This window comes from Hyperolius riggenbachi, chromosome 3 (assembly GCF_040937935.1).
Source record: "Hyperolius riggenbachi isolate aHypRig1 chromosome 3, aHypRig1.pri, whole genome shotgun sequence".
In the NCBI taxonomy this organism is placed as follows: domain Eukaryota; kingdom Metazoa; phylum Chordata; class Amphibia; order Anura; family Hyperoliidae; genus Hyperolius; species Hyperolius riggenbachi.
Genome location: NC_090648.1, coordinates 483,991,035 through 484,005,414, shown reverse-complemented (window position 1 = coordinate 484,005,414; position 14,380 = coordinate 483,991,035). Strand labels below are relative to the sequence as shown.

Below are 14,380 nucleotides of genomic sequence, written 5' to 3'. Positions count from 1 at the left end.
CGCCGAAAAATGTTGTGTGGCCAGGACATTGTATGAGCGGATCTAAAATAATGATGTAACAGCGAGGCATAAGAAAGCAGTGTTTACGCCATGATGTGGTCAGACGAGGTTTCGCATCATGGGTGTGCAGAAACTGTATGATGCTATTTAATAGTATACCGTAACCCCAAAGCAGCAAACATAGCCAACTATGACCATTAAATAATAAATGCAGCAACAGTTAACCCAGACATCAGAAAATAAACGCAATGTGGGCAAAATTTCAGCACAAAATAAATGCAATGGGCAACATGTCAGCACAAAATAAACGCATTGTGGGCAACATGTCAGCACAAAATAAACGCACTGCGGGCAAACATGTCAGCACAAAATAAACGCACTGCGGGCAAACATGTCAGCACAAAATAAACGCACTGCGGGCAACATAGCAGCACAAAATAAACGCACTGCGGGCAAACATTTCACCAGAAAATAAACGCACTGCGGGCAAACATTTCACCAGAAAATAAACGCACTGCGGGCAAACATTTCACCAGAAAATAAATGCACTGCGGGCAAACATGTCACCAGAAAATAAACACATTGCGGGTAAACATGTCACCAGAAAATAAATGCACTGTGGGCAAACATGTCACCAGAAAATAAATGCAATGGGGGCACAGTTCACCTGGAAAAAAATTTACTCACCTGGCAGAAGTCTCCTCTGGCGCTAAAAGCGGGACGTTTCCCGGGACCTCATGCAGCCTGGGACAGCGGACCCCGAATCCGGGACGTCTGGTCACTCTATCTGTACCCAAAGTGCTCCTGATCAATCTCGTTGTCGATCGGGAGCAGATTGGATATTTGAGAAATAATTGTCAGATACTGTCAGTCGGACGGGAAATTGCATTGTGTGTACCCAGCACGATGTCCTACCATATTATTATACCGCATTGTGCGTGCCTGAAGGAGACCTTTCAGGAACCCCCCCTTGAAAATCCTGGGTTTGCCCCTGGAGGGAATCGGGAAATTTTGGCGCCTGGGGCTAATGGACTATTTGGGCACCCCGATAGGCGCGAATGCAAAATATTGCCAATTGGGCATCAAAGAGGAAATTAGGGCGCCCGATAAATGGCAGGCGCCGGGCTCGTCCAAAAGAAATTTTTCATTTTGAGAATTCGTTTTGAAAAACATTGTTTTGAAATACTGTTTTGACAATTATTTTCTAAATTATCGTTTTAACTTTTTTTTATCATTTTGAAATTCATTTTGACAATAGTAATTTTGGAAATTATCATTTTGAAATGTGATATCTTAGAAACGTATTGTTTTTTTTTTTGTATTAACATTATTTGCAACGGAGAAAGGGGGTTTAAGGTCGCATTCACAGTGGGACGTTATGGTTGCGCGTCATAAAGTCTTATAACGCAGATTACCGCACTGCAATGCTAGACCTATGGGCCGTTCAAGTTAAAGTCGCATTAAAAAATGTTGCGTTGTGGTAACTCCCTGCTTGCAATGCGTTACCTCTTAACGCAGACACGTTGCAACTTTAACAAGGCATTAAAACGCAATGTCCCATTGTGAATACAGCCTTAGGGTTAGGTGTCAGGAAGGGGGATTTTAGGGTTAGGCATCACCATTGGGGTTAGAAGAAAATGTTGCCTATACTATCCTTATTTTCCTGGCTTATCTGATGTATCCGTCAGGAAAGACCATATAGTGGGGTCCTAGGAAACAAAGCTTTATATATTCTTGCGAAGAGCCCATAAGATGAGAAATACCAACACTGGCTATAAGTTTAAGATGGTCATTGAGATGTATATCATACCGGCTTGTACACAGACTGTAGGCACCCACATCATAACAGACTCACATATTACAGACACTCATTACAGACAAGCAGAACAGGAGACTTAAAGGGAACCTAAACTGAGAGGGATATGAAGGTTTCCTTTTAAACAATACCAGTTGCCTGGCAGTCCTGCTGATCTCTTTGGCTGCAGTAGTGGCTGAATCACACACCTGAAACAAGCATGCAGCTAATCCAGTCTGACTTCAGTCAATGCATCTGATCTGCATGCCTGTTCAGGGGCTGTGGCTGAATGTATGAGGGCCCGTTTCCACTATCGCGAATTCGCATGCGTTTCCTGCATGCAGATTCACATAGCCAATACAAGTGGATGGGACGGTTTCCACTTGTCAGGATTCCTCTGCGTTTTTCTGTGCAGAAAAAATCTGCACGGCAGAGCCATCAGAATTCACATACCGCTATGCGAATTGCATACAATGTATTTAATAGGGAATTTGCATGCGGTATTGGTATGCAAATTTTCCTCTGAATTCGCATAGGATTTTACATGGAACCAATGGAACAGCACACAGGCAGTGCCATGGTTAAATTTGCATACATCGTCATCCATGCGAAATCGTACGCGAATTCGCATGAAAATTTGCATATAACCGCACGCGAAATTCGCATCCGCATGCTAATTTTTACCGCAGCGATTCCCACCGCACAAGTGGAAACGGGCCCTGAGTGACACAGGATCAGCAGGAGAGTCAGGCAACTGGTATTATTTTAAAAGGAAAAATCCATATCCTTCTCAGTTTAGGTTTCCTATCACTAACTCACTGTCATTAAACTCTGCTGACCCCCCTGCTGACCGGTACACTCCTGTAATGATAAATCCCAGCTCAGTGTGAACAATATCTGTATACAATCAGCGGTCAGGCTTTGTGCGGCCGACCGATCCCAGCTGTCAATCATGGTCACACTTTGGCTGACACCGGCGGTTTTACACTTTCAGCCCAGGAATACAGTTTGTGACATAACCAGAGGAAATGCAGCCTAGATCCGACACCTCCGTCTAATTCTCAGCACACTTTAAATGATCAGACGCGGCCAAACCTTGTAGGAATGTTATTCAGGGTATTACCTTACATTTGTACCTTTATTGTGCTAGCAGTATGGCTCATGTTCACCGAACACCAGACAGACATCGCTGTTACCCCAACCATCCCTGCATGACAAACCTTAAAGGGATACGGTAAGGGGGTCGGAGGAAAATGAGTTGAAGTTACCTGGGGCTTCTAATGGTCCCCCGCAGGCACCTTGTGCCCGCGCAGCCACTCCCCAATGCTCCGGCCCCGCCTCTAGTTCACTTCTGGAATTTCAGACTTTAAAGTCAGAAATCCACTGTGCCTGCGTTGCCATGTCCTCACTCCCACGGATGGCACCAGGAGCGTACTGCGCAGGCCCAGTATGGTCTGTGCCTGCACTCCTTGTGACATCAGGGGAAGCGAGGACACGGCAATGCAGGCGCAGTGGTTTTCAGACTTTAAAGTCTGAAATTCCAGAAGTGAACCGGAGGCGGGGCCGGAGCATTGGGGAGTGGCTGCACGGGCACAGGGTGCCTGCAGGGGACCATTTGAAGCCCCGGGTAACTTCAACTCATTTTCCCCCGACCCCCCTACAGTATCCCTTTAAAGAGAAACTCTGACTAACAATTGAACTTTATCCCAATCAGTAACTGATAACCCCTTTTACATGAGAAATGTATTCCTTTTCACAAACGGTTCATCAGAGGGCTCTGTCTGGCTGATATTGTGGTGAAACCCCTCCCACAGGAGACTGTGAGGACCATGGTACTCCTGGCAGTTTCCTGTCTGTGAACCTTGTTGCATTGTGGGAAATAGCTGTTTCCAACTGCCAAAAAAGCATGCAGCAGCTACATCATCTGCCAACAGTAAAAATGTCACCATGTAATAAATGTCAGAATGTAAATCAGGGGTTTAAAAGATTTTACAATGGGCAAACACTGACTAAATCACTTATATATAATTATTGTAAAAATGAAGCACTTTTTTTATTACATTATTTTCACCAAAAAGAAAAGGTCCAAGCTGAATAAAAAAACAAAATCTACTTACCCGGGGCTTCCTCCAGCTCCTGGCAGCCGCAGCTCCACTCTCAGCTGGTGGCCCGTTGCAGATGGTGACTTCCACAGGTCGGAATCTACTGCGCCTGCGCAAATGTGTCTCGGGGTCGCGCTGACGTGGTCTGGAGTGTTCTGCGCAGGTGCCGTAGTTCTGTGCCTGCACAGAACACTCCAGACCACGTGGGCTCTCGCGCAGGCGCAGTAGATGGGGTCGGCATCAGTAACGGAGGAAACACCGGACGGGAGCGGAGCAGCAGGGATGGACATATCGGGTGCCAGGGGCAGAAGGAAGCCCCAGGTAAGTAGATCTATTTTTTTTTTTTTTACTTTCTCATATCTGTCCTTTAAAGTACACCTGCAGTGGGATGGCTATGAAGGCTGCCCCATTTATTTCCTTATAAACGTTTGCTTAAAGCGGATCCGAGAATAAAACTAACTATAACAAGTAACTTGTCTATATATCTTATCTAAAGTTTAGATAGTTTACACAGCAAATCTAGCTGCAAACAGCTTTAATAGAACATGATTATTTCTTCCTGTGATACAATGAGGGCAGCCATGTTGATTTGTAAACATTACACAGAGGCAGGCTTATCTGTATCTTGATCACTAAGCCTGTGAAAAAAACAAATCCCCCCTCCTCCCTCCTCCCCTCTGCCTCTGAAATCAATGGCTAGTAACAACTCCTCCTCCTCCTGCCCAGACTGAGCTCCCATGAGCCCTTGCTACTGCCAAGGCTCTCTGAAACCTGTGGGCGTGGTTTATTTAGTTTATAGGGAATTAGAGTATTAAAACAAAAACAAAAAAGTATTTGGCTTGAGGAATGCCCTATAAACAATAGGAAAGGAACTCAATTATGCACTGAGTAAAAGTTCACCTCGGATCCACTTTAATGTATGGGCAACTTAAGGGTGCATACACACATCCAATTTTGATTGGCCAATCGCTGGCCAGTTTTATCTCCTCTATGTAGTATGAGCGCTTACCTATGCAATCTCTCCATAGTATTCAAAGTCTGTTGGTCCTCATACTACATGTAACGTGGAAATATCAAAATTGGATGTGTGTACTAGATTTAACGCTGTCAAACACCCCAGACATCCTAAAACACGAACCCCTCCAGATAGCAGAAAGAACTGGCCTACTGGAATCTGCAACCACAATGTACAGCGCCGAGAACATCAAGCTGAGCTTACGCAGCTATTTGTATTGTTTCATCGCAGATCGCTGGGCGGGGCCTGGGTTCTGCATCTGATCTGTTTAGTATCTGTGTCTTCTCAGCAAGGCGCTAGGAGCTACATCCAGCCCACCGAAAAGACCAGGAGGCGGGGCTCTGCCAGCTACAACCGCCAACTTGTAAAACGACTGCTTGCATTGTGATAAGCGCACGCTCATATTTGTTCAGATTAAAATACATATATACACATTACCCTTAGGTTTTCCTTCAAGGTGAGGTAAACTCGAAGCCCCCGATCCCAAGTCACAGACATGTCGCTCCCCAGAATGAGGATGTAGAAGTTTCCGGACTGCAGCATATCGAATCCCGTGTCGTCGTTCAGCGGCTTTCTGACGGTGACCTGAGGAGTTAGCCAATAAAATCAGTGGTGAGTGGTTGCTATAGAAACCGCATCCTCATCAACAAAGGTCAGCCCTTCAGATAGTCAGCGAGATGGTTGTAATCCTGAGTTGATGCAAATGTATGTAGTTTGGAAATGGACACTCGATTGGTCCATTTAAAGTTGGCTTGTCAGCCACAAAATCAAATAACAAGTTATATACTGCTCTGTATTATGCAATCTACAACATGACCCTGCGTTGCAAGCATTCCAAGATAATCATAAATGTTTCTGCTATAATGAATCTTATCTCAGTCAGCCTGGCTCTATTCTGGTACAGGGTGGGGGAGAAGGAAGCTTGTTATCTCCCCTCCCACAGTCCTGCTCCTCACTGATTGGCTGAGGGCAGTTCAGTGTGACACGAGGCTTAGAAGGGAAATATACTTCACCCTTCTGCAGAAGCTGCGGAAATGCGATCTATGCTGTGCTCACATGTGTTTACAAAGCAAGCTAGATGTGACAGTGCAGCTTCTAGGAGGAAACAACATCAGGATTGTCTTCCGTCAGAGGCAGAAAAGATGGAGAATGCCTGGAAACAGTTTTCTCTTTATTTACTATATAAAGTTCACTGAAATCAAAACGTGGACAGTACAGTACATATATTATGTCAGTAGAACAAGTATTTATCTACTTATGTATGTATTTCTTTCCTGGGATAGTATGACTGACCCTGCTGCTTTAAAAGTTGCATACATTTGCATAACATTTGGATCAACTTAGAATTATTAACCCGCCCATTCTTCTGACAGTCATGTGATACAGACCTGCTCATTGGCCAACTCAATTTCTCCACCCCTAAAGTAAATAGTGATCTTTTTGGCGCATTTCTCTCCTGTGAAACCGCAGCCCACGTTTCCAACGAGGATTCGAAAAGTCCCAGGCTCTCCATTGCAGTAATCCTAGAAAGGGGGAAAAATAAACGAAAATATTATTTTCTAAATGAAAGCCCACGTTCCTAGTACAGATCGTCCACAAGAGCCTAATAATTCCAAATTGATGCAAATTGCAGATTGGAAACCGACCAATCAAATGCAGGAGCTGCAGTGTTTGATTAGTCCATTAACAAACTGCTTAAAATTAGCTTCAACTTGGACTAAGGGCTCGTTTCCACTTGTGCGGTGCGAATCGCCGGGATTCCACCGCTGACGAAATTGCATGCGGATGTGATTCCGCGTGCGTTTTTTGCCGCGATTTCGCATAGGCAGGGTATATGCAAATTTAACCATATCACTGCCTGGTTCAATTTACATTAGTTTTCATGCGAATTTGCACGCGAAATCGCGGCAAAAAACGCATGTGCGTTTTCCATATCAAACACATAGCCTGCGAATTCTGCAGCCTCCTGCACAGAAAAACGCAGGAAAAAACTGACAAGTGGAAACAGGGCCATCCACTTGTATTGGTTATGCGAATCCGCATGCAGACAACGCATGCGAATTCGCTCTAGTGGAAATGGGCCCTTACAAGCACGTCATTGACCATTGCAAATTCCAGACTCAAAGTGGACCTGAACTCTTGTACAGGACAGAAGGAAAACAGAGAGAAACGCACCCTGTGTGTATTTAGAAAGTTTAGCCTGTTTAAGTTCCCCTCAGCTGTGACTAATCGCGACTGTAATAAGATCTCTTAGCTATGTCAGCTGACTGCCACGGCAGAGAGGCTAATTTGAAAGCACAGGATGTTAACCCTATGTCTGCTTCCATGAAAGCAGGAAGTAGAAACAGTGCAGATTTATTGCAGGATTTGTATCAGCTGCAACAAAGAAATGTTTTTTGTTTTTCTTTAAAGGTTTTTATGCTGTTGCTCTGCATTTCTTCATATTTTCTACTACCACTACTCCGCTGCAATCCATTGGGTGTTTGGCGTGACTGAGGTGCGTTTGGGCTTGGTGTACGGAGGAAAAAAAACAAGTGGGAAAATATTTTGATTTGCCGAATCGCAGAAAAATCACATTGCGTTGTGATTGCAGTAAGCCGGCAATTGCAATGGTGAAAAAAAGGTGTCGAAAACAGACCGCACTAATGGAAATGTTCACTGCGGTTTCCATTCGTTTTTTTTGGTACCTAACTTTTTGCGATCCACAAGCGATCTGTATTGGATCGCAAAACGCTGATGGTGCCAAAACTGTCAGTTTCAACGGATCCGATGTCCGTTTGAACGGATCCATTGCGGACCGGTTTAAAGGCTCATACACACATCAGACCATAGTCTTTTGAAAATGAAAGATCACAGACCAGTTTTACCCCCTTCCATGTAGTATGAGAGCCATACCTTCACAGTCTTTTCTATGGAGCTGAACTCCCCATCAGAAAAAAATCTTTGCAAGATGCTGCACACAAAGATGCTGTACAGACACAAGAGATCAGTATCTGCAAAAGATCTGTTCCTGCCAAAGATCCGTTCCTGCAAATTGCATTCATAGTCCATGGGCTCGTTTCCACTAGTGCGGCGTGCGTCTCGTAGACGCACGCCGGCACTGAGCGGGTGGGCGGGATCGCAGGCGATTCCCATCAGCCGTGCCATGCACGGCTATGGGAATCGCAGCCTCCGCCGCGAATTCTGTGGGGGTTTCCGGCCGAATCGCTACTGCAAGCGATTCGGCCGGCGGCGCCGTTATCCTCTATGGCAGAGTTTCCCCGCGCGATTTGCCTGCGGGGAAACTCTGCGGATTCGCGGCCGTTTCCGCGAGAGTGGAAACGGGCCCTGAGAGATCTGCAGATCATCATACACACCTTGTTTAACAGACATTCTTCTGCAGATCAGATCCACCAGGATGGATTTTCAGATCTGCAGATGATTGATCTGCAGATAAATGTCAGTTAAATAAGGTGTGTATGATGATCTGCAGATCTCATAGACTATGAATGCATTTTGCAGGAACGGATCTTTGGCAGGAACAGATCTTTTGCAGATACTGATCTTTTGTGTCTGTACAGCATCTTTGTGCGCAGCATCTTGCAAAGATTTTTTTCTAATGGGGAGTTCAGCTCCATAGAAAAGACTGTGAAGGTATGGCTCTCATACTACATGGAAGGGGGTAAAATTGGTCTGTGATCTTTCATTTTCAAAAGACTATGGTCTGATGTGTGTATGTGGCCTAAGGCTTGAATGTGTGGAATGTGCAGGGCTGCTTGTGATTGGATAGAAGCGATACACACCCTCTCTGCAGGCCCCCTGCACACTCTGTATGACTCACACACTCTGTTTATGTGAGCCTATCACAAGCTGGTTAGTTTGTTTGTAAACACTGCCTAAAACTGTTAATTACAAGCCAGGATTGCAGCAGAGAGTGGCAGAAACAGCACAGAGGGGCCCAGGAGAAAATAAGGAATAGAATGGTATGCTTTTTAGTGTAAGAATATTAGAGTACAGATTCTCTTTAAAGTGAGAACTGGAAAAAAAAATCATTCAATGAGAAACTACTTATTTAGCTTACCTATCCTGTTGTTTTACTGGCAGATTTAGGAGAAATGTGATATAAAAAAAAAATACAAAAGAATATTTCTGCTGGTTTCCATCTTTACTGTTTCTTGGTAATGCCAAATGTGACATCACTTCTGCCCTTTTCTTTTTTCACACAGCTCAATGTCCCTAATGCCACAGCTTACTGTCCCTCCCACAGCAAACATCACCTAGACAACAGGCTCGAACACAGTGACTCCAGCGCAGGAGACTTGGGCACACAGGGAGTAACGTCGGCGCTGTCAGAAGACGGAGCTGAAGTTACTTTTAAAACACTATAATTCGGCTTCCAGCAATAGCCGGAAGACAAATTATTTCATTCCCCACCATCCATGGTGGCCTGGAGGGGGAATAATATTTAACACGGCCGGGACTTGTGCAGCGGCAGGATCATCAGCCATATACTGGCTGTATCCTGCGCCCAAGTCTCTCGCGCCGATTCCTCTCGTCCGCCAACAGGCTTACATCATTGTGTAAACTTTTTAGAAGAAGTGAGGGAGTCAACTACCATCTGGTCATAGTGTCCCTCTTATTAGAAATAGGGAGCTATCTGTTATTTGCATGCTGAGATAAGCTTGGTACTGTAGCTAGGGAAAAAAAAAAAAACTTCCCACAATCCCGCTGGCACTGCACTGTTCCTGTAGTTAGGCAAAAGCTACCAGACTGGTTTTAGCACACAAAAAAAAAAAAAGTTGAAATATATTTTTGGGGTTCTAACTATTTTTTTGTCTTTTTTTTTTGTTGGGGGGGGGGGTAGAATGTTACAACCCCCTTTAAATCTAATCACTGTAAACACAGAAAGCAAACAATTCTGACACAAACAACGATTATGTTATATAACAAAAGCAAAGCTTCCTGTTCAGTGCAGCCAATCACTCAGACAGCAAGGTGGAGGTTTCTAGACAATCTCATGGCAACAGTACTCCAAGCAGAGGGCTGCTGCCAAGGAGGCAAGGAAGAGCAACTTGAGCCTACTGGCAGTTTCTGGAAATTCTTTACTGGATGCAAACTACAGAAAGACCGTCACCGTCACCGAGCGGCATTAAGGCCCGGTTCACATTAGCGTTTTTTTTGCAGATCGGAACCGTATACTGTACAAACGGAACGGACGCGAACGGATCCAATGTTAATCTATGAGATCGTACACATCTGTGTTTCTCTCCGTCCGGATACGTTACCTATGTTCCGGACCGGTCCCCGGATCCAGAAAATGCTGCAGGCCCTAATTTTCCAGACCGTTGTACCCTGCGGACCTGAAACTGAAGGTTTTGCAGGGCAATAGGAACCAATAGAAAATGGAACTTATCAACATACTGGCTATAAAATCGGACCTTTCTAGCCGCTTCCTGTGTACTCTCTATGGTACAGCGGCCATCTTGGCTTGTTTAGCTCATGGGCCTAGCAGTGCTGCAGGAGTGGGATCCGTATCAATTCATTGATTTCTGGAAAGAGATGGAAGACATCAGGCCATACAGCATCTAGGACCTGATTGTCCAAGTGCAGGGGCAACCTTTCAAGGAGTAGAGGGTGCACCATCTCATGCGAAGAGCAGGCCTCCATCCCACATAGTAGTAGGTGAAAATTTAAACGAGGCTATTCCAAGCCAGATGCTGTAGAAATACACTGGATCCATTGTCCAAACAGCAAGCTCTCTCCTCAACAATGACCACAATGTATTTACAGATCATTCAGAGCTCTGGTGTATATATAGCTTATCTGTAATGCTAATTTTAGATCTTCCCCTTTAAAACGGAAACGGACACAAAACGTATGCAAAACGGACACAAACTGAACTGAAACGGACCGCAAACGGATTTAGGCTCCCTGCACACTGCATGCGATTCCCATTTTTAATCGTTTTTTTTACATGCGTTTCCGATTTTTAATCGTTGCTGCATGCTGCGTTTTTTTCCTCCCTTTTTCTGTTGATTGCTTTCAGGGAAAATCAGAATTGCAAATTGGAATCGGAATTGCAAATCGGATTTGCAGTGTGCAGGGAGCCTTAAGTCTCATACACACATCAGACTATAGTCTTTGGAAAATGAAAGATCACAGACCAATCTTACCACCCTTCATGTAGTATGAGAGCCATACTCTACACAGTCTTTTCTATGGAGCTGAACTCCACATCAGAAAAAAAATCTTTGCAAGATGCTGCACACACAGACACAAAAGATCAGTATCTGCAAAAGATCTGTTCCTGCCAAAAATCCATTCCTGCAAATTGCAATGATACTCTATGAGATCTGCAGATCATCATACACACATGATTTAACTGTCATTCATCTGCAGATCAAGCAATCATCTGCAGATCTGAAAATCCATCCTGGTGGATCTGATCTGCAGATGAATGTCAGTTAAATCATGTGTGTATGATGATCTGCAGATCTCATAGACTATCATTTCAATTTGCAGGAATGGATTTTTGGCAGGAACAGATCTTTTGCAGATAGGGCCCGTTTCCACTCTCGCGGAAACGGCCGCGAATCCGCAGAGTTTCCCCGCAGGCAAATCGCGCGGGGAAACTCTGCCATAGGGGACAACGGCGCCGCCGGCCGAATCGCTTGCAGTAGCGATTCGGCCGGAAACCCCCACAGAATTCGCGGCGGAGGCTGCGATTCCCATAGCCGTGCATGGCACGGCTGATGGGAGTCGCCTGCGATCCCGCCCACCCGCTCAGTGCCGGCGTGCGTCTACGAGACGCACGCCGCACTAGTGGAAACGAGCCCATACTGATCTTTTGTGTCTGTACAGCATCTGTGTGTGCAGCATCTTGCAAAGATTTTTTTCTGATGTGGAGTTCAGCTCCATAGAAAAGACAGAGTATGGCTCTCATACTACATGAAGGGTGGTAAGATTGGTCTGTGATCTTTCATTTTCAAAAGACTATGGTCTGATGTGTGTATGGGGCCTAAGAACTCCCCATACATGTGTAGTATTTATTTGATTGCATGTATCTCGCTCTGCTTTGGCTCGTGGAGTATCCAGCTCCCGCTTACCTGCGCCATGACGTACTGGCAGTCACCGGGGAAGTTATACATCATACCATCAAAGGTCAGATAATGGGATACCCCAATGGCCGAACACGTGCCGTCACATAGATTTTCTGTGCACTGCCACTTCCTGTCCTTGCAGACACTGGAGGAAGAAAGAAAATGTATGCACTGAGGAGTTATCAGACACAGGTGAAGAGGAGTAAAGGGAATTGCGTAAACAACAGAAAAAAATTACGCTGGCCATACAGCAATGGATGTATGGCCAGATTGACCATTAGACAGATCCCTCTCTGAGAGGAACTCCAGTGAAAATAATGTAATTCTGTAAAAATGAAGCACTTTTTTCTAATTATGTATAAATGAGTTAGCCAGTGTTTGCCCATTGTAAAATCTTTCCTCTCCCTGATTTACATTCTGACATTTATCACATGGTGGCATTTTTACTGCTGGCAGATGACGTCAGTGGAGGGAGATGCTGCTTGCTTTTTTGGCAGTTGGAAACAGCTGTTATTTTCCACAATGCAACAAGGTTCCCACAGTGTGATGTCAGAACCATGGTCCTGACATCACACTGTGGGAGGGGTTTCACCACAATATCAGCCATACAGCGCCCCCTGGTGATCCGTTTGTGAAAAGGAATAGAGTTCGCATGGGAAAGGGGGTATCAACTACTGATTGGGATGAAGTTCAATTCTTGGTTACAGTTTCTCTTTAATCTGATCAGGGGAGGTGTATTGCCTGGCCACACCCTGCACAGTGATTTCCAATAGACTGCCACATGAAAGAAAGAAGAATGGAGGTCAGAGTGGAGGTGGGAGGACACTCATACAATGTGTCCATTTTATTTATATAGTACTTTTTTTTTTTTTTTTTTTTTTTAGCAAAATGGAGCGTTATTAAGTAACGTGAAAACTAAGTTAATTGGGGACAGTATATGTTGAGTGTAATTGAAAAGTTATTTTATCAAGAACAGGAAAAGATTTGCACCCAAAAAAATATTTCTTGAACTGTCATGCCTCATCTTTTCTCTTTATGTAGTAAGTTTTCAGCACCCCAGCAAGCAAACTCCTCCTCCTTTTGTGTCATCAGCCATATAAGGTAGCCAGAGAGGAGGGGCATCGGCCACTCTTTCCTTGTGTGTGCACAGTTGACACCGACCCACCTGCTCCCTGCACTGATGCAACATTAACTCTTTGTGGACAGCACTTTAGGTAAAATCCAACAGCTGTATCTCTCTGCCCCTGCTCAGTCCCCTGTCCAAAATAATTCTGCCAGTTGGGTTTGTCCATTGCAGATAAAAAAAAAAAATGTCACAAATGCATTCATGTAAACTGACCCACAGAAAATCATTGCCGTCTTTGACCCTCCTGTTTTGAGGCCCATGCCTTTTATCTCAAAATGTTGGGGACGTGCTGGGGAAGCCACTCCCACTCTCCTGGCAGCAAGGAACTACAGGACCAAGTCAGCCGGGAACTTCAATATATGTTTTTGCAAAAAAACTAAAAAATGCGGAACCATAATACACAATGCATACAAAAATGGGTGGCTGAATTGGGGCATCTTAAAGGACAACTGTAATGAGAGGTATATGGAGGCCGCCATATTTATTTCTTTTTAAGCAATACCAGTTGCCTGGCTGTCCGGCTGATCCTCTGCCTCTAATACTTTCAGCCATAGGCCCTGAACAAGCATGCAGCATATTGTGTACCTTGTCATGCTTGGTTTGCTGTGAATACAGTGGTTGAAAAAGCTTTCTGAGTGCGGTCTCTGATTTCTCTGATCTACATGCAGCATATAAGGTGTTTCTGACTGAATATTGTCAGATCTGACAAGATTAGCTGCATGCTTGTTTCTGGTGCGATTCAGACACTACTGCAGCTAAATAGACCAGCAGGGCTGCCAGGCAACTGGTATTGTTTAATAAAAAATAAATATGGCAGCCTCCATATGCCTCTCACTTCAGATGTCCTTTAATTCTGTAAGGGCCGGTTTCCATTAGATGCAAATATCGTATCCAGAAAAAATACTAACAACCATGTTGCTATTTATTTATCAGATGACGCATGCATGAAAATCGCTTGCTTGTTTCCACGCGTGTTTTTCTTTCCACGATCAATAACAACAATAGGACTTCCTTTGTAGAAAATCACACAAACTCCCCCCCCCCCCCCCCCCCTAAAAAAAAAGAAATTTGCACTTGTGCATGAAAATTTGCATTTAAAATTCACATATATGCATATGCTATTTTGCATCCAAGCATTCAGGCCTAGTGCACACCGAGCAGTTTTTGGAGCGATCCGTCGGTCGCATCCGCCTGTAAAAAAACGGTTGGCTAATGTATTGCAATGGGATAGTGCACACCGGCGGTTTGAGGTTTTTGCCAAGC

At 44.6% G+C, this 14,380-nt stretch overlaps 1 protein-coding gene across 1 annotated transcript in view; it reads right to left on the bottom strand.

The window, feature by feature from the left end:
- Nucleotides 1–14,380, bottom strand: part of VWF (von Willebrand factor) — a 297,479-nt gene that overhangs the window by 150,058 nt on the left and 133,041 nt on the right. The window contains 3 exon segments of the mRNA XM_068278128.1: nt 5,351–5,497; nt 6,301–6,435; nt 11,998–12,136. Of these exon segments, the coding sequence (XP_068134229.1) occupies nt 5,351–5,497; nt 6,301–6,435; nt 11,998–12,136 (421 nt within the window).